Source organism: Drosophila bipectinata, chromosome 3R, assembly GCF_030179905.1.
Source record: "Drosophila bipectinata strain 14024-0381.07 chromosome 3R, DbipHiC1v2, whole genome shotgun sequence".
Lineage (NCBI taxonomy): Eukaryota > Metazoa > Arthropoda > Insecta > Diptera > Drosophilidae > Drosophila > Drosophila bipectinata.
In genome coordinates, this window is record NC_091739.1 from 1,072,501 (window position 1) to 1,098,299 (window position 25,799).

The 25,799-nt window shown below is 47.7% G+C and overlaps 2 protein-coding genes across 10 annotated transcripts in view; one reads left to right on the plus strand and one right to left on the minus strand.

Moving 5' to 3' along the window:
* The window catches only part of LOC108133570 (uncharacterized), a 265,289-nt gene that overhangs the window by 148,617 nt on the left and 90,873 nt on the right, over positions 1–25,799 (plus strand). For all 9 annotated transcript variants that reach the window (XR_006246139.2, XR_011443116.1, XR_011443114.1 and 6 more), the window contains one exon: positions 14,236–14,387. Coding sequence is in view for 5 of the 9 variants with exons in the window: in XM_070281109.1 (XP_070137210.1) it covers positions 14,236–14,387 (152 nt within the window). In the remaining 4 variants the exon portion in view is untranslated. The remainder of the gene's footprint in view (positions 1–14,235; positions 14,388–25,799) is intronic.
* Positions 1–25,799, minus strand: part of LOC138926556 (uncharacterized) — a 463,340-nt gene that overhangs the window by 2,972 nt on the left and 434,569 nt on the right. The gene's annotated exons all lie outside the window — the stretch shown is intronic.

The window sequence follows — 25,799 nt, forward strand, 5'->3', positions numbered from 1 at the left end:
GGTAGTTTCTTCCGATGGGTCTGCCATCATGAGAATGAAGACTGCGCTCCTCCTATTCTTGTAGGAGCCTTTCCGCTGCGTCAAGTGAGACGCTGCTGGTTCAGAATTTGCCTTAGGGGCCCTGCCGGTTGGTATAGATGTTGACCCTGAGGTTTTCCTCTCCACGCCGTTCGGTGGTCACATGGCTAGCCCCGCATTGAAAGGAGAGGCCTTGGCACCCTCCCCCGCATTGGCGCGTCACGCCTTCGGATGCTGCCCCTGTGTAAAGAGCTTCTCCATCCCAGCAATTCCTTGGCTTTTTAGGGTCTTGGAATTTAGGCTGTTCATTGACCCCATTTCCGGAGTTTTTTAGGTTAGGTTTTTTAGTTTTTAGGTTATTTATCTAAATTCATATTTGGATACACGAGTAGGCGGGAAGGTGTTTGTCCATCTTGACATAGCCCGCTTGTTTCCATAAGCCTAGTGTCGTCCGGTCCCCCACAGTTCGCACATTAGCTTCCGAGCCCCCCCTCGGAAACGCATCCTTCGGCATATGCTGTTCCGCTGTTGGACTCGACGGCTGACGGCCAAACAGAATTAAAATATAAATATAAATTTATAAAATATATGTATAAAAACGGTTTTGAATGGAAAGTTTGTTTTACCCTGCCTGGTTGAGTCAGGTGTCAGGTTTTATCTAGAAAACCAGACACACACCGCGGTGCACCGGGTAAATTTTATTGTGTTACCGTATTTGTGTATCACCCTTTCACGATTGATTGTGTATCACCCTTTCTTGTTTGAAAATTTTTTTTCAATTCAACGTTCAAGGGTGTTACGTGTCTTTATAACACCGCTCTCTTGTTATACCCTTGCAGAGGGTATTATAATTTTGTCCAAACTGCAACGCAGTGAAGGAGACATCTCCGACCCTATGAAATACTGTAACGAACTGTCTTTTCTGCTGCTGATCGCCACAATTTGCCGCGGCTAGCTCACAGAGTTTCGCGGATCCGTTCCACCGAATTTATAGATTCGACGTGATTGCCCAAGCCCAGAAAGTAATACAAATAGCTTGAAGTTTCCACACTCTTTATTTTGAGAGCTCTTTACACTGCAAAAGGCTTTCTTTCTCTTTTATTCGTTGCTCCTTCCGCTCCTGTCGGCTCCGTCGTCGGCGTCCTATGCGGGTTGTCCGGGATACGCCGCCGCTGTTCCGTCGCCGCCGTTACTCCGTCGCCGATGGTGCTGCTGTCGCCGCGGTGCCAGCGATTCCGCTACCTTTTGCCCTTTGACCTTGGAAGCCGCCGTGTGCCTGATCTTATCGTCGCGCACCCGCTACACCGGGACACCGTGCATACGCTCCGGCGGACCCGAGTTTGTAGTGGCGGGGCTGGTGACCAGGGTGTTCTCACTTGGTCTGTGACTTGGACGCGAGTCCTTGAGTCGGCCGATCCGTGTTTCGCAGGACCACGCCTGTTGGTTGCGATTCCAGGAGTCGGTAAGGCGTACGCCAGACTTTATCCCTTCTTCACTTCCTCGCAAGGCTACCTGCCGTGTTCGGGAATGGCTCAACTCGACTCTGACGCCTCGGGCTTGTAGAGGAAACCGTCCAGCAACGGATCCTTGTCTCCCTAGTTCTGTATGTCTCGTGGTTACCGGGCGTGTGATCCCAAGTATGCCTCCTTGTTTCGCAGGACCACGCCTGTTGGTTGCAATTCCAGGAGTCGGTAAGGCATACGCCAGACTTTATCCTTTCCTCACTTCCTTGCAAGTCTACCTGCCGTGTTCGGGAGTGGCTAAACTCGGTATCCCCACCCTGGTTCTGTCTTGTGTCTCGTCCTTTACGTCTCGTGTACACCGGGCGTGCGATCTCGAGTTGGTCTATCCTTGTCTCGCAGGACCACGCCTGTTGGTTATGATTTCAGGAGCCGGTAAGGCATACGCCAGACTTTATCCTTTCCTCACTTCCTTGCAAGGCTACCTGCCGTGTTCGGGAACGAACCAACTCGTCTACACGACCCTGGGTTTCCGGAGGAAGGTCCAGCAATGGATCCTTTCCTTATTTTCTTAATCGCTCTCCTTGCGCTTGGCTGTCGGACTCTCCAAAGGTCCTTCAACTCAAACCAACCCGAATCCTTTTAGAAACGCTCTAACCCTTGAATGGCGGACTCTCCACAGGCGGTCCTCCAACTCAACGCTACAAGCTTCCTAAAAAGACTCGTCTCGAGCCGCTCCAGTGGGCCTCCTTTTATACTGACTGGAGCGCCCGTTAATCCCCCTGGATTCTGCTCCTGCCGTTAATCCTGCTTCCAGAATCACGCCACTTTCCCGTTGGCGGGTCGCTGTCCGTGGCCCCTCGTCTCCCCCGGCCACGAATCTCTGCTGCTGGTGCGTGGTGCACCGGTGGGCTTCCAGGGCCCGTTGCACTCTTCGTCGCCACCACCCCCCCCCCCCCCCCCCCCCCCCCTTCTGCTCCTTGCCGCTCACCCGGCCACACTTTCTAAGGCACGCCTGCGCATCGTGCTGACCCCCCACTGGACTACTTTCCCAACGTTGCCCCGGGACCCGTTACGTTCCACGTCGATTCCTTCTTCCCCCGGGTGGCGCCGTTTACCCTTTCACCTGCCACCGTTACGTTCCACGTAGATTCCGTCCTCCCACGGGTAGCCCTTCGCCAGAACCCACGGTAACTGGCTTTCACCTTTCCCCCCAACCCCCCGTACTGATCCTGGCGATGTTCCCTTGGGCTGCCCGGGTTGTTGACCGGTGGTTGACCCCCTTTTTCCGCCTCCTCGCCCCCCCCCCCCTTTCCCACCGGCTATCTGTCTTCGCGTGTGGGGAGACTAAATCTCCTCACACTTCCCCCCTTCTTCGGGAAACGACAGAGCCGTTTGGACATCGGTGTTGATGCGCTGTGCTGAACATGGGCCCCAAAAAAAAATGACATTCTCGGTTACCCTCTTATTTTGGTGTGGATACCTATCCACTTCCCCCCTCCTTCGGAAAACGACTGTGCGCTCCCCTGGGACCCTTTTAGAGCACCTAGCCTATGTACCCTATTCCATGTTTTATTTTTGTTTTGTTGTTTTTATACCCTTGCAGAGGGTATTATAATTTTGGTCAAAAGTGTGCAACGCAGTGAAGGAGACATCTCCGGCCCTATAAAGTATATATATTCTTGATCAGGATCACCTCCTGAGTTGATATGAGCATGTCCGTCTGTCCATCTGTCCGTCTGTCCGTCTGTCTGTCCGTCTGTCTGTTTCTACGCGAACTAGTCTCTCAGTTTTAAAGCTATCGTCTTGAAACTTTGCACACACCCTTCTTTCCTTTGCACGCAGTATATAAGTCGGAACGGCCCGGATCGGCCGACTATATCCTATAGCTGCCATATAACTGATTGATCGGAAATGGTATAACTTTGGTGTTTTTAGAGCTAGAGAGTTCAAATTTGACATGAGAGCTATTTTTGGCAAAACATTACGTAATGCCAAATTTCATAAGGATCGGCCGACTATATCCTATAGCTGCCATATAACTGAACGATCGGAAATGACCCAACTTTCGTGTTTTTGAAGATAGAAAGTTGAAACTTAATACAGATTATATTTTTGGCCAGTTGATCCAACCTACCAAATTTCATTAGGATCGGCCGACTATATCATATAGCTGCCATATAACTGAACGATCGGAAATGGTATTTGGTAGAAATATCAACTTTCGTATTTTTGAAGATAGAAGTTTGGGACTTTTTTTAGATTTTGTATTGTAATAAATTGGATTATATATTCCTATTCCCATAAGGATCGGCCAACTATATCCAGTTGGTTGCAAGGGTATATAAACTTCGGCTCCGCCCGAAGTTAGCTTTCCTTTCTTGTTTTTTTTTTTTTTTTTTTTGTTTTTTATTTTTAATTAATTTTTTAATAATAATAATTTTTTTTTTGTTGTTTTTTTTTTATATTCTTTTCTTTAATAATCTTTAATTTTTAATTTTTTTTTTTTTTTTTTTTTTTTTTTTGTTTTTCTCTCCTTAGAATTATTTTTTCTTTATCTTTGTTTTCAGTTAGAGTTTTATTTTATTTTATTCTATTATTAATTTTTTTTTTTTTTATATATCCTTTTTATTTTTTTTTTTTCAATTTTTTTTTTGTACATATACGTATCTATGTTTCTTCTTTTCTATTTTAATTTTTTTTTCCTATATATTTTTTATATATATATATATATATATATATATATATATATATATATGTATTTATATATATATATATATATTTTTATATATATATATTTTTTTTTCCTATATTTTTTGTTGTTTCCCCTCTTTTTTTTTTTAAATTAATTGTTTTTTTTTTTTTTATTTATAAATTTTTTTTTTGACTCTTACTTTTTAGACCTTTTTCAATATTTTCACGCCGTTGGTTCCTCCTCGCACTCGGAAGCATACGGCTCCAACCTGCGCCATGACACACCACCTTCCGGTGCGTCCGCTCCTCCTCTCCACCTCCGCCGCCACCCTCACACAGAGCTCCGGCGGCCAGTCTGCTTCTGGGACCTCCTTGTCACCTCCATCCGACGCTGACCTCATCAGCACCGGCCCCGTTGGCCGCTCCTCCGGGCACGAGTGCTGCCGGCCCAGCGCCGGCTTCCTCGGTGTCGGCCACACCCACGGCCCCTTCGTCCACGGCTCCTCCTCCTTGTCCTCCTTCCTTGGGCGTGGCGTAGGTGGTGCCGCAGGCCACGTTGACTCCTGCTGCCTCTTTCTGGCGGCCGTTGCCACCTCCCTTTCCTCCGGTCGTTCCGATCGAGGGCGTGGTGTTGGTGGCACAGCGGGCCACCGCGTTGCTGGCCGGGTCCTCTTCGTGGCTTCCCTCCTTTTCGCGTTCTCCACCAGCCGCCTTGCCCGTCGCAGCCGCATCCGTCTTGACATCGCCCTCCTCATGGCTCTCTCCCGTCCATCTCTCCTGATGTCTCTCCACTCCCTGTCGATCTCCTCGCACATCTCCTCTGCTCTTTGGGCCCTCTTCCTCGCCATCTCCGAGATGGTGACCATCACCTCCTTTCGCTGGCGGAACCTGTCGGATCTCCTTCTGTGCTCCAGCATCTCGCTCCGGCGCCGCTCCTCCACAGTGGCGCGACCGACTGGTATTTGCCTCCGTCCTCCTGCTGCCCGTTGGATCGCCCACTCCGTCCTCATCCGTCTTCCGCTCCATGTGGGATCGCCGACTATCTCCAAATCGCTCTCGTCAGACGAGACGATCATCGTTGGTTCTGACCTGTTGCTCATGTTGCTTCGTTGATAAGATTTTTTTTTTGAATAGACCGTGCTCCTCCCAGGCGCCGCCTTTTATAGCACGTCCAACTCCCGCTACTGGATATGCTCCGTTACTGTTCCGTAACTGGACCTGTTAAAGCTCCCGTTACTGGACATATCCCGTTTTCCATTGTGCACTTGTGCCGGTTGCCGTTCTATTCCTCCTTCGCCGGTGATCCCATGTCTTGGCACTTCAGCTCACTCACGTGTGCCCTCTTCTCTTTCTTGGTTCTTCCGTGCCGTATGATGACAATTACCGGCGAAACGAAATTGACGACCGTGTAGGGCCCATCGTACCGCGGCGCCAGTTTTGCTGCGAATCCCTCGGCTGCCTTCGACAAATGGTGCTCTTTTGCCCACACCGTTTCGCCAATCTTTGGGCTCCACTTCCGTCTCCGTAAATTATAGTGCCTCGCCTGGTCCTGGGCCGCCCGCTCCATGTTCCTCCGCACTATTTCGAAGACTTCCTTCATCTTCGTCGCGTTCTCCGTGGGCGTTCCTTGCCCAACTCCTGTGCCTAACGCGTTTTCGTCGAACAACGCTCTTGGCATCCTGGGCTCCCTGCCCTGCGTTACAAAGCAAGGCGAATACCCTGTCGACTCTGACACTGCCGAGTTTACTGCCAGCATGAGCTCTGGCCAGTGCTCGTCCCAAGTCCTCTGGTCCTCCCCAGCGAACTGGGCGATCATCGTTTTGATCGTTCTATTCGCCCTTTCTGTTGGATTTTCTTGGGGCGTATATGGTGCGGTGAACTGGTGGCGCACGCCAAGCTCCCCGAGGAACTTCTTAAAGCTGCGGCTGGTGAATTGTACGCCGTTATCCGTCACCATCACCTTCGGAACTCCATACCGAGCGACAATCCTTTCTCTGACTGCCTTTTGCAGTGCCTCGGTAGTTGCTTTCCGCAGTGGCACTATCTCCGTCCACTTCGAAAACCGGTCCATCATTACCAAAACCATTGTATTCCCATGTTTAGATCTTGGCAATGGACCCACGAAGTCCGCACACACCGTTGCCCATGGCTCTTCCGGGACCTGTGTCAGCATTTGTCCTGCTGCTTGCATCTGGCATGGTTTGTATTTTAGGCAAGTTTCGCATCTCCTGACATATTTCCGGATGTCTCTTTGCATCCCTGGCCAGAAGTACCTGGCGGCCACTCTGGCTATCGTCTTCCTCACGCCTAGGTGTCATGCCGCCGGTGCGTCATGGTTTTCTTTGAGGACCTGCTGCCTCGACTCCGTGGGCACGCACAACTTCCATGACGCCACTTCCTGCTCTATGCGGAACGTGGCGGTAAATCAAGCCGCCCTCTTCGACGTAGTCCGGGAATTTTTGCGGGCTTGCCTTCATTTTCTCCTTTAACGCGTTTATCCACACGCACTCTTGGACTTCCAGATCCACGGTTCTTCTGAATTGCTCCAACACCGGCTGGCGAGATAGTGCGTCGGCGACCACGTTCAGCTTACCCTTCCTGTAGCTGATGACGTAGTCATACTGCTGCAACTCGAACACCCACCTCGCTATTCTTCCAAGCGGGCTCTCGAGGTTGTTGAGCCACTTCAGTGCCATATGATCCGTGATTACGTCGAACTGATATCCTTCCAGGTAGGGCCTCATTTGCCTGATCGCCCATACTATGGCTAGGCACTCCTTCTCCGTTGCCGAGTAATTTTTTTCAGCTCCAATCAGCGTTCGACTGGCGTATGCGATCACTCGTTCGCCCTCCTCGGTGTCCTGGGTCAGGACCGCTCCGACGCCGTAGTCGCTTGCGTCCGTTTGCAGCACGAACCTTTTCTCAAAGTCTGGGCACGCCAGAACTGGGTCTTCCGCCAGCCGTGCCTTTAGGGTCTCGAACGCCTCCTGGTGCTTGGGGGTCCATTCCCATTTCGTCCCCTTTCGTAGCAGATCGTTCAAGGGCTTCGCGATTCCTGCGAAATCTGGGACGAACCGCCGATACCATGACGACATCCCTATGAACTGTCGTACTCCCTTGACGTTTGTCGGGGGTTGCAGCTCCGTAATGGCAGCGACCTTCCCCGGATCCATGCCGATCCCTTGGCTCGTTATTCTATGTCCCAAGTATAGCAGTTCCTGCCTGAAAAAATGACATTTTTCCGTGTTTATCCGCAGGTTTGCTGCTTTCAACCTTCTGAACACTTCTCTTAGGTTCGCCATGTGTTCTTCCTTGGTGCGTCCGATCACGATGATATCGTCCTGATACGCAAAGGCATGTGGAGCCATGTCCGGCCCTATGACCTGGTCAAGGGCCCTTTGAAATGTTGCCGAGGCTGAGTGCAACCCGAACGGCATCACCTTCCATTGGTACAGACCCTTCCCTGGAACGGTGAAGGCGGTGTACTTTCTGCTTCCTTCCTCCAGAGGGATCTGCCAATACCCGTCCTTCAAGTCGAGGCTGCTGAAGAATCTGGCCTCCCTTAGTTGCTCCAATATGAAATTTATTCGTGGCATTGGGTACGCATCTTTTACTGATTTTGCGTTGATTTGCCGAAAGTCCACGCACATTCTCCACTGGCCCGTCTTTTTCTTCACCATTACAATCGGTGAGCTGTATGCGCTATTCGAGGGCTCAATGCATCCCTTTTCCAACAGCTCCTCCACTTTTGCGTTTATTTCCCCTTGTATTTTTGGGTTTTTGGGGTAATATCGCTGCTTTATGGGAATGTCGTCCTTCATGGTGATCCTGTGCTGAGTTATGTTCGAGCATCCTGTTTGGACGGCGAACGCTTCTAGCTCACTCTCGATAAATCTCTTATTGCGTTCGTCTTCCCATACCTCTGGACATCCGGACACTGCTACGGACAGTCTATCCTCCAGACATCCGCCCCATCTCTCCCTTTTGGGTATGGTAACGCGGTGGCCTGCGCATGTCACCGTTGCGCCGAACTCGCTGAGGAAATCCCATCCCAGCACCAGACTGTCCTCCATGCCCGGCATCACCAGCAGGTTCAGTGTCTTTGTCCTGTTGCCGAAGCTTATCCGAGCCTGTAATGCGGCGCGTATTTCTGTATGGCTTCCATTGGCTAACTTTACCCGCCTCTTTATCGCGACTCGTTTCCCGGCTATTTCCTGGCTCTCTGCTAGGTCCTCTGATATAAAACTTGCCGTCGCTCCTGTATCCAGCATGGCTTTCACCTCCGTGCCCTCGACCTCGATGGTTGCCGTCAACTGTTGCTCTTCTCCGGCTAGTCCTCCTATTAATTTCGAGAGGCAGCACCGTGCGATCCCTGCTCTCCTCCCTGTTGCTGGGACCACTGCGCATTTCCCGCCCTCTGGCAGCATTCTGTGCTTCGAACCCCTGTCGCGCCGCACATTTTGCAGAAAAGCAGCCTCGGGTTCCTGCACCCGCTGGCCCAATGGCCCATGCCACCGCATCGGTTGCATGCCTGGGCTGGGTTCTCGACCGGACCCTGCCTTGGCCCTGCTGCCCACTGCTGATTAGGCTGTTGCGGAGCCGACCTATGCTGGGTCTTGGGGTGCCATCTCGGCATCCAACTTTGGTTCGTGCTGTTCTGTCGCTCCGGTGGGCCTTGGCGCGGTTCCTCGCTTTGCCACCTTGGTGCCCATTGTGTGTTTTGGACGGCCTGGTGGTGGAACTCGTCCCGTTGCTCTTTCTGGGTCCCTTGGTCCCTCTGGTACCTTGCCGATTCACCATGCTGCGGTTCTTCTCTCTGCCACCTCTCGTTTACGGCCGGCTGACTGTGGCTCCACCTTTGTTCTGTGGCCACTTGCCTGTTAAAGGCCTCTTCCTCCTGCGCTAATTCTTCAAACTCCTCTGCTAAACCCATCACCTCCTCTAAAGATGCACAGGCGTATGGCCTTATGAACATTTTCATCCTTGGCATGCAGTTTTCGACGAGCCTCTCGATTACTTCTTTCGTGGTTTTTCCTAAAGGTTTCATTAGTGACTGAAGGTCCACCATGTACTCTTTGAAAGGCTCTCCGCGACGCTGCTTCCGTTGGCGAACTTGGTCCGCCAACTTCTCGAAGTATCCTTTCGGCAGGGAAAAATTCTCGAAGCTTGCCTTGAACCTCGCCCATGTTGGCCATTCTTCGTCGTTCATGATGAACCACCTTTGGGCCCTGCCCTGCAGTAGTTCTGGCATGGCTCTGGGGATCGTGTTTATGTCTAATCCGTATGTCTTTGCGGACCACGTTACTCGGTCCAGGAACTCTAACGGGTCCCCTGTGCCGTCGAAACGAAACGACCAGTCTCGCACCTGTCTGGCTACTTTGGCGTAATCCACCGGGGCCGGAACATACTTTCTCGACTGCGGTTCAATGCTCCTTCCCATTCTTGGATCTGGTACCGCCAGGCTCTCTATGAACTTCTCTGTTTCGCTGTCTGCTCTCTGCCTGGGGGTTGATCTTTGTCCAAACCTTTCCTCTAGGCCGTGTGTTAGCGCCAGTACCTCCTCTTCCTTGGATTCGTCGACCCACCTCGCCACTGAGGATCTCATCGCTTCCACCGTCCCGTCTGCTGGTAGACCGATCTCTCTACACACTTCGCTCAGCTCCTCCTTTCTCAATGTTTAGATCCAATTCTTTCTTCCCATCTTTCTGCTATGTTATTTTCTAGGCTAAATGCAATCACGAAGTTTGGGCGCCAGGTGTAACGAACTGTCTTTTCTGCTGCTGATCGCCACAATTTGCCGCGGCTAGCTCACAGAGTTTCGCGGATCCGTTCCACCGAATTTATAGATTCGACGTGATTGCCCAAGCCCAGAAAGTAATACAAATAGCTTGAAGTTTCCACACTCTTTATTTTGAGAGCTCTTTACACTGCAAAAGGCTTTCTTTCTCTTTTATTCGTTGCTCCTTCCGCTCCTGTTGGCTCCGTCGTCGGCGTCCTATGCGGGTTGTCCGGGATACGCCGCCGCTGTTCCGTCGCCGCCGTTACTCCGTCGCCGATGGTGCTCCTGTCGCCGCGCTGCCAGCGATTCCGCTACCTTTTGCCCTTTGACCTTGAGAAAACACCCCCTTGGGTCGACTACGACTGATCTGACGGTTGGCTGCGGTCGGTCGCCTCCGCTACACCGGGACACCGTGCATACGCTCCGGTGCCAGGTTTGGGAGTTTGTTTGCTGACTGCCGCCTTCGCTACACCGGGACACCGTGCATACGCTCCGGCGCCAGGTTTGGAAGTTGCCGTGTGACGTCTCCGCTACACCGGGACACCGTGCATACGCTCCGGTGCCAGGTTTGGAAGCCGCCGTGTGCCTGATCTTATCGTCGCGCACCCGCTACACCGGGACACCGTGCATAGGCTCCGGCGGACCCGAGTTTGTAGTGGCGGGGCTGGTGACCAGGGTGTTCTCACTTGGTCTGTGACTTGGACGCGAGTCCTTGAGTCGGCCGATCCGTGTTTCGCAGGACCACGCCTGTTGGTTGCGATTCCAGGAGTCGGTAAGGCGTACGCCAGACTTTATCCCTTCTTCACTTCCTCGCAAGGCTACCTGCCGTGTTCGGGAATGGCTCAACTCGACTCTGACGCCTCGGGCTTGTAGAGGAAACCGTCCAGCAACGGATCCTTGTCTCCCTAGTTCTGTATGTCTCGTGGTTACCGGGCGTGTGATCCCAAGTATGCCTCCTTGTTTCGCAGGACCACGCCTGTTGGTTGCAATTCCAGGAGTCGGTAAGGCATACGCCAGACTTTATCCTTTCCTCACTTCCTTGCAAGGCTACCTGCCGTGTTCGGGAGTGGCTACACTCGGTATCCCCACCCTGGTTCTGTCTTGTGTCTCGTCCTTTACGTCTCGTGTACACCAGGCGTGCGATCTCGAGTTGGTCTATCCTTGTCTCGCAGGACCACGCCTGTTGGTTATGATTTCAGGAGCCGGTAAGGCATACGCCAGACTTTATCCTTTCCTCACTTCCTTGCAAGGCTACCTGCCGTGTTCGGGAACGAACCAACTCGTCTACACGACCCTGGGTTTCCGGAGGAAGGTCCAGCAATGGATCCTTTCCTTATTTTCTTAATCGCTCTCCTTGCGCTTGGCTGTCGGACTCTCCAAAGGTCCTTCAACTCAAACCAACCCGAATCCTTTTAGAAACGCTCTAACCCTTGAATGGCGGACTCTCCACAGGCGGTCCTCCAACTCAACGCTACAAGCTTCCTAAAAAGACTCGTCTCGAGCCGCTCCAGTGGGCCTCCTTTTATACTGACTGGAGCGCCCGTTAATCCTCCTGGATTCTGCTCCTGCCGTTAATCCTGCTTCCAGAATCACGCCACTTTCCCGTTGGCGGGTCGCCTTCCGTGGCCCCTCGTCTCCCCCGGCCACGAATCTCTGCTGCTGGTGCGTGGTGCACCGGTGGGCTTCCAGGGCCCGTTGCACTCTTCGTCGCCACCCCCCCCCCTCTGCTCCTTGCCGCTCACCCCGCCACACTTTCTAAGGCACGCCTGCGCATCGTGCTGACCCCCCACTGGACTACTTTCCCAACGTTGCCCCGGGACCCGTTACGTTCCACGTCGATTCCTTCTTCCCCCGGGTGGCGCCGTTTACCCTTTCACCTGCCACCGTTACGTTCCACGTAGATTCCGTCCTCCCACGGGTAGCCCTTCGCCAGAACCCACGGTAACTGGCTTTCACCTTTCCCCCCAACCCCCCGTACTGATCCTGGCGATGTTCCCTTGGGCTGCCCGGGTTGTTGACCGGTGGTTGACCCCCTTTTTCCGCCTCCTCGGCCCCCCCCTTTGCCCCCGGCTATCTGTCTTCGCGTGTGGGGAGACTAAATCTCCTCACACTATTTTCTTGATCAGAATCACCTCCTGAGTTGATATGATCCGTCTGTCTGTCCGTCTGTCTTTCTGTCCGTTTCTACGCAACCTAGTCTCTCAGTTTTAAAACTATCGTCTTGAAACTTTGCACACACCCTTCTTTCCTTTGCAGGCAGTATATAAGATGGATCGGCAGGGATCGGCCGACTATATCCTATAGCTGCCATATAACTGATTGATCGGAAATGGTATAACTTTGGTGTTTTTAGAGTTAGAGTTAGAGTTTGCTATTTTTGGCAACACATTACAACATGCCAAATTTCATTAGGATCGGCCGACTATAACTGCCATATAACTGAACGATCGGAAATGGTATTTGGTAGAAATATCAACTTTCGTATTTTTGAAGATAGAAGCTTGGGACTTTTTTTTAGATTTTTTATTGTAATTAATTGGTTTTATTATGATGTAATCATAAGGATCGGCCAACTATATCCGATGTTTGCGATATATATCCGGTTTTAGCTGCAAGGGTATATCAACTTCGGCTCCGCCCGAAGTTAGCTTTGCTTTCTTGTTTTTATTATGACAGGTGTGGTTTTATTAAAAACTGTCCAACCGGGACAACCATTAAATATTGTGGCAGAAAACTTGCCTTATGTGTAACTTAAGTTAGAGGTGGAAAAATAAGAAAGTCTGTGAGTTATTCCGGATGAGGTCCAGCGGGTGAGTTCTGCGCAGCCGCCGCATCTGTTCGCTGTTGTCGAGGAGAGTGGTCGCCAACTCGTTGGGGTGGTTGTGTAGTCTCTGGATGTACTTGCTGCTGCTTCTCTGGATCTCCTCCTTCACCCATGGGAAGCCAAGCACCTCGTGGATTGTCTGGTTGTCGTGGTAGACGTGGGCCCCAGTGGGGATACGGAGGGCTCTATTTTCAAACGTCTGGATAGTCTGAATATTAGTCTTACTGGCCATGCCCCAAAGCTGCATCCCATAAGTCCCAATTTGCCGTATGATTGCTTTCCTCAGCTTCGACCTCCTATTCATCAGTACGCTGATGAATTAGTTTTTACTTTTTCCTCACACTAGGTTAGGATTTCAAATAAGCCTCCTATCTAGCGTGAAAGCCAGTGTTTGGTCATTGATAGTTTTCAATTCCGGAAAATAAAAAAGCAATTTGTATTTAGTTTTAAACGTTAAAAAAATATTTATTTTTGATAAATTTTTTTGCGCAATAGGATGCTTGCTAGCCGAATTGCCGAATTAGTTGAAGCCGAGCGGCCGAAAGGGAGTCGGTTTGCGACCAACAATGCTTACGTTGTTAATTAATTACTAATTAATCGGTCTTTTAATGAGGGTCTCTGTTCGAACGTCAATCATATCTCTCAGTGGGCGATGTTCAGTAAGCGAACATTTTACGAATCTTTCAACGTAAAACACTTAACCGAAAACCAAAAAATAGTAAGTCTCCTGCTCTAAGTGAGTGTGATTGTGAAAATTTGTTTCTGTTGTTCTCATATACTGAACATAATTAAACAAAAGATTGTTTTAATTTGCTAAGATTAATTTGCGAGCTATGGTATTTTTCAAAGTCTTTCAGCTTGAGCTGGTTTTAAACATAAGAAGCGCTTTGCTTTTCGGATGGTTTTTTTTTAGATAAGCTAAAAAGTTGTTTTAGTCTTCATGTCGAACCGATTTCTATTTGAAGCGCTTGAAAAGTTACTAGTTTTATCGACCACCAAGAAGGCTTTGGTTTTTTATTGGGTTCGACTTTTAGGAATGCCATTTTGTGGGCGTTATTGCAGGCTTGAGAAAATTTTTGCTCCAGAGTGTTTAGACTTTCCCGGTTTATGTATAGTCTGGTGGGTATGGTGTGATAATGTCTGAGAGGAGCACAAAATATGGTGACCAAGTGGTTTTCCAGGGGTTCTTTAAAATTCATTTGTCTCAAAAAGAGATTGCTTGTCGAGCACTCTCCAATGAAATATAAAGGTGATTAACTTTTTGATCCTAATGTTAGATATTTTTTTACAATTTACTCGGTCGCATTCTGCAAACGATATACATATATATTTAGCTGCTCAAGGGGATGCGGGAGGCCCGGGAGTAACTGGCCACCCAAATCGCCGCCCCAAACTATCCTTACTTAGTCCTTTTATTACGACCGACATTTTAACTTGTGTTGATTAATATATAATTTCAGTTTGAATACAACTTTTTGCTAAAATTTATGGGTGTTGAAGGACTTGGTAAGATTCTTGGCTCATTGGACCAAACCATTGTCTATGCCGAGCTTTCTATAAATGTAGTCAACTTGAAGCTTGATCTAAAGGATTTTCGTATAATGGAATTTAGGTAAGTTTAAAAATATAAGTAAAGCACAACCGTTCAACTTAAATAAGCAAAAAGTTATGAGGCATAAATCATCAAACCATTATAAACTATTTGAAGAAGCTTGGATTCAATAATAAGCTTGGATTCAACAAGAAGCGTTTCAAAAAGCGTATTTACAATTAAATTTTGTAACTTGGCGGTTAGTTTATATGAAATGGAAGAGATGAGTTCCGGGTATAATATAGTCCGGAAACTCGACTATAGCTCTCTTTTTATATTTGGAAAATTCTGAATTTTTTTAATAACTTTTGAACAAAATATCAGATAGGGATGGGCTAGGAGTCAATCGACGCGTATCAAAGAGTAGAATGGCAATTTTTATCAAAGTCAAAGCTATAAACCTACAATTAAAAAAACGGCAACATAACTATTCTCATGCTTTGATATTTTTGGTCCGAGCTGACGAGATAACCGCTGGATACATACTTTTGAAATTGATACTTTTGAAACTGCAGTACAGTATTTATTGAAGTTTCCTAACTATACGAAGGAGTCTTGCTAGATGGCCTTATGTAAAAATAAAAACATCTAAGGCTGTTGTTTTACTAACAAAGCTAGAGTTCCTTTCGGAATTGAGGGAATGGCTTGTGCATCAATTAATGTAATGCCTACATTCATTATAAAGCTTAAAGGCTCAGACGACCGAGGGGAGCTCGGAAAAACGAGTTAAAAAACTAAATAGAAAAGTCAGAAAATTAAGAAAGAAGAATTGAATGCCTGGATAAAAAGACATAAATTTGAATTTTGATCTATTAAGTATTATAGCATTGCCTAAACACCATTTTTTTAAATTTTTTTAATCGGACTGATTATTATTTTAATTTTTTTAATCGGTTTGCATTGGGCAGAAGCGGATTTTTATTGAAGACAAAGCTTTACATAGTCTTCATACATGAGTACTAGAGAGTTCGTGAAAGCAGGGGGCAAGTCGTTAATAAAAAGAGTAAACAGTAACGGGCCATGACTTCTCTGGGGGACCCCAGATATAGCAAGGATCAAGCGGGAATGTACATTTTTAAATAAGACTCTTTGTGTTCTTTCATCTAAGTAGCTGGATCCACGTTAGAAAACCACGTTAGCTAACCCACGTTAGCTGGTAGAAAACCCCAGAAGATAAATTCTTACAATCCAAACTCCTGTTGAGACAACAGGAGACTGTTGAGTGAGTGAAAGACTGAATCAAATGCTTTTATTTACTCCTGTCGGGTCAAGCAGCAAGCAACTAATTTAAACACAACAATTAATAAGTAACTGATGTTTTGCTGGTCGCAAGCCGACTCTCTTTCGGCCGCTCGGCTTTGCTACTTCGGCGCTTATGGTTAGCGAGCATCCGCTCAGCCTATTCTGCAAGGTTGGCGCCACTCTCGTTCGTACTTTTACTGCGCTCGCATCCTAAATTGGATTTCAAATATTGTACATAAATCCTAATTTCATATGCGGCCCGAATAAAGTTTATAACGTTCAATTTAAATACAAAATCATTTTTTATTTACGGCATCGAAAACTCTCGATGACCAAACATTGGTGAACCCCGACGTGATCGTTAATATATTTATATACACATAAACAAATTACTAAAACAAAAACAAAACAATTCTGTAAACAGTGTTATGTGAAATTATCATTATCAAATTATCATACGTGTCTAATAAGTTTATTTACAATAATAAACAAATTATAATATATTATTATATTATACATACATACAGGCATAAACATAAACGTTAGTTCACAAGCACACATACATATTTACGATCCACAACGAAAGTGCATTTGCCCGCGCATAGACTTCATACAAACATACGATCCACAACGCAAGTGCATTCGCCCGCGCATAGACTTCTAGCTTCATATATATATACATTCCACAATTCCGCTACGGTTCTGAGCGCACAGTGGGACAGATCGTGTTCGCCGCGAGCAAATAAAATTTATTTCGGTTGTTCGGAACTCAATATAATAAATCATGAACTCCAGCGGCGCCGTCACAGGAGCACCCACTCCAACCCGGAGTGCAATTTTAAAGTGCAAGGCCCTGGGTGTTCTCCAGGACTTACAGAGGATCCAAGGAGCTCTTCAGCCTATTTCAAAGGTGGACGATGCCATGCTACACGTGCGACATGGTCAGATAGCCACCATGTTCAGCGACTTCAAGGCCATCCACGGGGAGCTTGAGGATTTGGACATTTTGCAGATCAGCAGTGACCTTCGATGGACTGTTTCGGAGCTCGTAGCGACGATGCAGGCGGAAATTGAGCACGAGACGACCCTTCGCTCATCTCGAATTGCTGCCCACTCCACCCTTGCCAACGGAATGTCCACCATGCAGGCTGACCCAGGGTTAGGCCGCTCCCTACGTTCAGCGGTGGATACTCGGAATGGGCTGAATTTTACTCGATCTTCTCTACCATAGTCGGCAGCAATCCTCGTATTAGTAAGGTGGAAAAGTTGCAAAGGTTGCGATCTTGCCTTCGGGAGTCCGCTTTCGAAGCAGTTCGTTCCTTGGAAGTCTCCGACGAGAACTATGATGTTGCGCTGAATTTATTGGAGAAACGATTTAATAACCGTCGCTTAATATTTCAGGCACACGTGAACGAGATTCTGGGCCTCAGTCTGTTGGAAAGTGGCTCAATAGCAGCACTTCGAAGTCTTTCGGACAAATTTAATGCCCATATGCGAGCCTTAAAGAATTTGGGTACTTCAGTTCAGATCGCCAGCTGCATCATCGTCCAAGTTCTGCTTCAAAGGTTGGACCCAGCTACCCAGGCCAAGTGGGAGGAGAGTCAAAACTCCTCAGGTTCAGACGCCATCCCTACTTGGGAGTCGATGGCCGAATTTTTGGAGCAGCGGTGTAGGACGCTGGAGGCTATGGACGTGGCCATGGCTGCATACGCCCCGGACGCTCATGTGGGAAGGCGTCGAGGTGCAAATAATGGTAGATCATCCTTTATTGTTACTAATTCGCTTCCCTCTACCTGTGCTCTATGCGGTGGATGGTCCCATATAATGTCTGCATGCCCCCGATTTCTATCAATGCCCCCTGAGATTCGCCTTGGTGAGGCCAGGCGACTCGGTCTTTGTCGGAAGTGTCTGCAAACGGGCCATCACATGCGTGAGTGCCTCGCTGCTAGTTGTCGCAGTTGTGGAAGGAGGCATCACAGCCTGCTGCATTTCCTGGAGCCGCCGGCATCTAGCGGCCAGCCTTTGGTTGGTCCTCCCACGTCAGCCATAGCCGAGGTCGCCGAGCCTGCAGCCTCTTCGCCGTCCACTGCTAATGCACTAGTTGCTCAAGGTCACAGCGGCGATATATCGTTGCTTGCTACAGCGAACATTTTTGTTCGTAGTCGCGCTGGATCCCTTGTTCCATGCCGAGCTTTGTTGGATTCTGGATCTCAGGTGCACGTGATCACTTCCCGGCTGGCAAGTCAGCTGCAGCTCCGGAGGTACAAGTCACTCATGGCGGTGTCTGGTATTGGAGATACCGGCTTTGCGACAGATGGATTCTCTGTTGATGTTCTCCTACGTTCCCACTGTTCCGAGTACTCGGCCCTGGTTAACGCCGTCATCGCCGCCAATATCACGGACCTGCAGCCTAGCTTCAGTTTGGATGTCTCCAGCTGGAATATTCCTGGCAATCTTTCTTTGGCTGATCCTGAATTTTTCCGCCCACAGCGCATCGACCTTCTTATCGGAGCCAGTCTGTTTTATGAGCTGTTGTGTGTTGGGCAAATTAAGCTCTCAGCCGGCCTGCCATTGCTGCAGAAAACTCAACTTGGATGGGTCGTGTGTGGAGGCGGTTCACATGTCCAGAGAAGATCACTCGTTTCCACTGCCCACAAGGATGTTGCGGAGAGCGCAACAATGCTGGATGATCAGCTGGATTCTTTGCTCCGCCGGTTTTGGGAAATCGAAGACTGCTCCGAGCCTATTGTGAAGCGGACGAAGGAAGAGCTATGTAGATTGCGATGCGCATTTCGTGCAACATGTTGCTCGGCTGGATTCCGGCGCTTACGCGGTGCGGCTTCCGTTAAAATGCGGCTCTAAGCTGCTGGGAGAGTCGTACCCCCAAGCCGTTCGACGATTTCTTTCCCTCGAAAGGAAGCTCTGTCGCCGTCCTCAATTAAAGGAGCAATATGCTGCCTTCATAAAGGAGTATCTGGAGTTGGGTCACATGTCTCCAGTCCCTTCTGATGCGAGCGTCACTGGCCAATACTTTCTTCCACACCATTGTGTTTTAAAGGAGGACAGTTCAACAACCAAGCTCAGGGTTGTCTTTGATGGATCTGCTGTCACAACATCTGGATATTCATTGAATGACGTTTTGATGTCTGGCCCAGTTATTCAGCCAAAGTTACTGCATATTCTGTTAAGGTTCCGATGCCATCGGGTGGCCATTACTGGAGATATTTGTAAAATGTATCGTTGCGTCAGGGTTTTTCCTGAGGACAGCTATCTTCAGTGTATTCTTTGGCGGGATTCCACCCAGGATGAGTTACAGGTTTTTAAGCTGGACACGGTCACCTACGGAACGAAGCCTGCCTCATTTTTAGCAGTTCGGACAATGCATCAGTTGGCAGATGATGAGCAAATAATGTTTCCAAAGGGGGCCGAAATTCTGCGTCGCGACTTTTATGTGGATGATCTGCTTTCCGGAGGCGACTCTATAGATGAAGCTATTAGCATAATGCAGCAAACATCCGCGATCCTTGCCAAAGGCCATTTTCGGTTAAGGAAGTGGTGCTCCAATGTTGCTGACGTTCTGGATAAGGTGCCTGAAGAAGATCGGGAGTCTTTCCTAAAGTTTGATGATGGTAGCAACTTCACAAAGACACTGGGTCTTGCTTGGGATCCTGCAACTGATCGCTTGCTATTTTCTTTTGAAGGGATTCAGTCAATCTCAAAGCCCACTAGGCGCATTGTGCTTTCTTCAGTCGCTCGGCTTTATGACCCCTTAGGCCTTGTTGGTCCTGTAATTTCAAAGGCAAAGATCTTTCTTCAGAAGCTGTGCCGTGAGAAGTTGTCCTGGGATGAAAGTCTTCCTCAAGCTCTTCACTGCGACTGGAATATGATTTGTAGCAGCTTTGGTAGTACGCAGCGCGCCGAATTCCCTAGATGGGTGCTGACATCGAAATCCGAGGTGGAGGTCCATGGATTCTGTGATGCCAGCATTGAGGCGTATGGAGCATGCGTTTATGTCGTGTCCAAGGGCGCAGGATCTGCAAGCTATTTACTCTGTTCGAAGTCCCGAGTTGCGCCGTTAAAGACTGTTACGGTGCCTAAGCTGGAGTTATCGGGAGCCGAGTTGTTGGCTCGACTTATGTCGGAAGTAGAGCAGCTGAAGGTCTACGTTGGAAAGTATTTTTGCTGGTGCGATTCTGCTGTGGCTCTGTCTTGGATTCGAGAAGAACCCTCTCGGTTTAATGTTTTCGTCGCCAATCGAGTTTCGACCATTCAGAAGCTAACTAGAGAAATGGAGTGGCGGTATGTTCCCACTTCTTTGAACCCAGCAGATATCCTGTCGCGTGGTGCTTTTCCCAATGAATTGGTTGAGAATAAGCTGTGGTCTCATGGTCCTCCGTTTCTCGTTGGATCCCAAGAGACGTGGCCGACCGCGGTCCCATCTGAGAGATCAACCCTGGAGTTACGTGCAAGGGTCCTGCTCATTCAGTCTCCGTACGTGGATATAACAGCGGTTTCTAAGTACGCTCATTCGTTTCCAGCACTGCAGAGGGTATTCGCTTACGTATACAAGTTTTCTCAACGAATTCACCACAACGGTGTTACGGCTAGCGATATAAAATCTGGAACACAGCTGTTATTGCGGCTAGTGCAACGTGTGCATTTTTGGGAGGAAATAAAGGCTCTTCAAAATGAAAAAGACATAGCGGTATCCAGTGCCCTTGCCTCATCCTCTCCCTTCTTGGACAAATTTGGACTGTTGCGCGTAGACGGTCGGCTAAAAAATTCGTCGTTGGATTTTGATAAACAGCATCCAATTATACTTCCAAGAAGCCATCCAGTTACGCGGGCTATAATTGTTGACTTCCATGAGCGAAATTTACATACGGGACCTCGCGCACTGTTGGCAATTATTCGGTCCCAATATTGGCCAATTGGGGGGAGAAAAACCGTGACGAAGGCATTACACAAATGCATCCGATGCTTCCGGACTAAGCCTCGGCTGTTGCAGCACATTATGGCTGATCTCCCGGAGGAAAGAGTTAGCGGCTCCCAGGTCTTCGGAGTCACTGGTGTGGATTTTTGTGGACCGTTCTATTATAAGCCGGAAGTGCGTAATAAGGCTCCAGTAAAATGTTACATTAGCATGTTCATTTGTTTTGCTACCAAAGCCGTCCATCTGGAGCTTGTAAGGGATCTATCCACAATGTCTTTTTTGCAGGCTTTGAAGCGTTTTATATGCACCCGCCGAAGTCCTCAACATATTTGGTCTGACAACGCAACCAACTTTGTTGGAGCCAAAAACGAGCTAAAGGAGCTGCGCCGATTATTTCTAAGCGAAGAGCATCAACGGTCACTGCTGGAGTTTTGCTCTATGGAGTCCATCGAATGGCATTTTATTCCTCCTCGATCTCCGCATTTCGGTGGTCTGTGGGAAGCGGCTGTTAAAACCGCCAAGCACCATTTTTACCGAGCTGTCGGATCTGCAGTTCTGGGATTCGAGGAGTTGCGAACGCTGCTGTGCCATATTGGGGCTGTTATAAATTCACGACCCTTATTGTCTCTTTCAGAAAATCCTGCAGACCTTGATGTTCTGACCCCGGCTCATTTTTTAACTGGTGGTCCGTCAGTCAGCTTTATCGAGCCTGATGTCACAAAGCTGAACTTCAACCGGTTGGACAGCTGGCAGCGCGTGTCTTTCCTGCAGCAGTCTTTCTGGTCCCGATGGAAGGAGGAGTACCTAAGTCTTCTCCAGCAGCGCTCCAAATGGCGCGCCTCCGGTCCTGCCTTGGCCCCAAACGATGTGGTGCTAGTAAAGGACGAGAATCTACCTCCGATGAAATGGCCGCTTGCGAGAATAATGGAGTTAATCCCTGGTCGGGATGGTATCTTTCGAGTGGCGGTGATAAAAACCTCATCTGGAATTACCAAGCGAGCAGTGACTAAGCTGTGCCTTTTGCCCCTTAAGGATGAAGTTGGAGTAGAAGCCCCAACTGGGGGGAGAATGTCGGGTCAAGCAGCAAGCAACTAATTTAAACACAACAATTAATAAGTAACTGATGTTTTGCTGGTCGCAAGCCGACTCTCTTTCGGCCGCTCGGCTTTGCTACTTCGGCGCTTATGGTTAGCGAGCATCCGCTCAGCCTATTCTGCAAGGTTGGCGCCACTCTCGTTCGTACTTTTACTGCGCTCGCATCCTAAATTGGATTTCAAATATTGTACATAAATCCTAATTTCATATGCGGCCCGAATAAAGTTTATAACGTTCAATTTAAATACAAAATCATTTTTTATTTACGGCATCGAAAACTCTCGATGACCAAACAACTCCCTTTACATAAAAATGCTTTTATGTAAAATCCCTTGAAATCCCTTTCGAATGGCATCTATGACAGAATGTCCCAGCTCCAGTAAATTAGTGGTGGTGGAGCGACGCTTTATGAGGCCATGCTGACATGAAGAGTTGATCGAAGCGTAAAGGTGTTGCAAATAGGGAGTAATTTATTTTTCAAATAACTTTGGAATTGCCGGCTGGTTAGAGATGCCTCTGTAGATGGCAGCATCGGACTTTTTCCTCTTTTTATGTTAGCGAATTATAAAAAATTTCTTCCTCTTAAGAACCCTGGCACAGTATTGTAGCACAGAGCCTGGTACTCCATCGGAACCTGGCGATTAAACGGGTTTGACCCTTTGAAGATCAGATAATAAACTATTCTCGGAGAAAGACGGCCAGAAAATAAGAGTTGCTAGTTGAATGTTGTATGTGTAAGGCTGATCTGTTATTTTAGGCGGAGAATAAGTTGGTTGAAAAATCAAAGATCAAAGGTCGCAGATGAATTTTCAAACGTAAGCAAAGGAGGAAACTACCTATATCTGTTATATATTGTAAATCTCACATCTGTTTTGTATTCCTCCATTCTATAAACCTATGTAGTACTTTAAGAATGTGGCAACTCTGTAAGATTCGCATACAATAAAGCAGTCTGAATTAGAACTCAACGAGAAAACAACATATTGGCGACGAGGAAAAAAGTGAAATTTTTAGTCAAAAGATAAAAACAGTTAAATCGCATAGATCGTGTCGAGTAGTCGTTGATATTCATCAAGATGCCGGCAGATGATGATTTGATCCAATCGATACTTGCTCAACAGCAAGAATTTACAAGGGACATTGTGATTGTGGAACAGCAACAAAAATGGATGCAAGCTATGATGGATAGAAACGCTTCTCCAGGGCAGGGTGATTCAAGCCACACGGGTGAATTATCTGCGTGTCCCCCATTCCACAAACTCGACAAAGACAATCAAAACTGGGAGTCTTACCTAGAACAGTCAACCCAGCACCCAGCGCTATGAGTTTTTTAAAAGGGAGATGAAACAATCACAAACGCACAGAGAGTGGGTAGTTGACTTGCGTGGGATCGCTCGGGAATCCAATCCAATCCCAATTCGTCTTTAATGCCAACGGTTGTTCTTCTAACTATTTAGATGAAATGATTCGAGATCAGATCATAGTACATACACCATACGACGCCGTCCGTGCATCTGCTCTTCAGAAGTCCCAGCCAACTCTTGAAGATGTGCTTATAGTGGCAGAAACCTATGAGATAACTACAAAAACCGTGGCAGCCCTCAAAGAAACAGTATCAAAGCAAGAAAAAATAAACGCAGTTCACACCTATACAAAAAAAAACCATTCCTTGGTGGTGGAGAAAGTCATGCCAAACCAAACAAAAGTTCGCTAAAATCATGCTCTGGTTGTGGACACAATTATGCCAGAGAGAAATAAAAGTTTCGCGATGCTGTATGTCGCAAGTGCGGTAGAAAAGGACATATAGCTGGTGTATGCATGTCGAAGCAAGTCAAAAGTAAATGGCAACTGAAAAAAAGTCGCAAAACCGCAAACGAAATCGAAACGATTGAAGCAGAACAAGATTCTAATAAATCTTGAAATAAATAAATCTTACACAGCAAAGTGATATCATTCCAAATGGATTCCGGAGCCAGAGCGTCCGTGATCAACGCCACTACATACGCGCTGTTGAATAAGCCTAAATTAAGCAAGTGCTCCCGAGTATTACATGCGTTTGGTCATACACCAATACCATTGCTTGGGGAGTTGCACACAATTGCAAAGTGCGGTGAAAAAGAGAAGCAAGTAGTCATTATCGTTGCGAACATTGAGACATAAAACAATTTATTTGGTATGGATTTATTCAACATTTTCCGCTTTGATATCATGCAAGTATCAAACGTTCAAGAAGTGCACGAAGAAGAATTAGGTGACCTTTGCAGTACGTACAACGAAGTGTTCGAACCAGCCATGGGTGTCATAAAAGACTTCAAAGCAAGTGTCTTTTTAAAGCAGTCAGCAACACCAAAGTTATTCAAGAGCCGTCAAATTCCATTCGCACAGATGGACAAATTCAGAGCTGAAGCAGACAGACTTACCCAAGCCGGAATTTGGAAGCCGATCAAATTCAGTAATTGGGCATCTCCAATTGTGCTTGCACCAAAACCAGGTGACGCTATTCGCATATGTGGCAATTTTAAGCAAGCAGTCAACGCACAGATCGATGTTGAAAAGTACCCGTTACCGACAAAGGAGTCTCTGTTACGCATAATACGTCACGGCAAGCAGTTCAGCAAAATCGATTTAAAGGATGCCTATCTTCAAATGGAACTGGATGAGGTTTCAAAATCTATCATGGTCGTCAACACTCCCCTTGGCCTAGTTCAATACCAGCGCCTTCCCTACGGGATTGCCAGTGCTCCAACGATCTTCCAAAGGTATTTGGAGCAGCTTCTAAAAGGAGTAGAAGGATGTGCCAACTACTTAGTTGACATCATTATCTCAGCACCTACATGCGAGCAACATCTAAAGCGAATCGACCAAGTTCTCAGTATTCTTCGTGAGAACAGTATTAGATGCAAAAAGGGGAAATGCTTCTTTTTCAAGGACGAAATTGAGTACTTGGGACAAAGAATCAGCGCTCAAGGGATTCTTCCAGATAACTTAGGCTTGGAGGCTGTTAAATTGTTCCGTCCGCCTTCTAATCTGCAGCAATTAGAAGCATTCATGGGTAAAGTTAATTACTATTGCAACTTTATACCGAACTATTCTAAGTTGGCCGCTCCTTTAAACCAACTTCGTACAAAATATGTACCATACCGTATCGGACCGCAACAACAAATAGCTTTTACAGCCCTAATGTCCCTGAATATTATCAACGCGACTCAGATAGCTCCTTTTGATGAAAACCTATCACTAGTCCTAGCGACGGATGGGTATTGGGGTAGGCCTTCGCATATAAAACAAGATGGCAAGGAGAGTCCTATTGTTTTCGCATCCGACGCTTGACAAGCATCAGGTTAAGTACAGCCAAATCGAAAAAGAGCTTTCTATAATCTTCGGGGCTTTCTATAAAAACTTTTTCACCAATATTTGTACGGCCGAAAGTTTACCCTTATAACGGATAACCCTTATAACAAGCCACTTATAACAATTTTTAATCCAGGTAAGCATCTGCCTTTAATGACGTCAAACAGGCTACAGCGCTGGGCCATCATTCTCATGGCCTATATTTTTGAGATTCAGTATCGTTCTACATCTGCTCATGGCAACGCAGATTCTCTATCGCGCCTTCCCGTGGGCATGGATCCGGATTTCGACAGAGAAGAAGAAGCCTGCCACATCGAAATGGAACTGTCACCACTGATCAATTCTGAGATCATTCGCAACCACATCGAAAAGGACAAACTTCTCAAACAAGTCTTACGGTCTTAGGATGGCCAGAAAAACTTTAGCAAGGCGAGAAAGCATTATCACCATACTTTAATCGAAAATTTGGCCTCACAATCAACAAAAAATTGCTTTGCCTACACACAGATGCCAGTCGTGTAGTAATCCCAGTAACTCTTCAATCGCGTATCCTGAATCTGTTACACGAAGGACATTGGGGCATTGTTCGAATGACGCAGCTAGCTAGACAACATGTTTGGTGGCCTACAATCGACGCAGACATTCAACGCCCTACTCAGTCATGCAGCATCTGCAAGTGCAACAATGCTGCTCCTCCAAAAGAGTACCAAAGTTGGCCTGCAGCTACAACAGCGTGGGAGCGAATCCATATCGACTTCGCCGGCCCAATATTCGATTCCATGTGGCTAATCTGTGTAGACGCTTACTCGCAG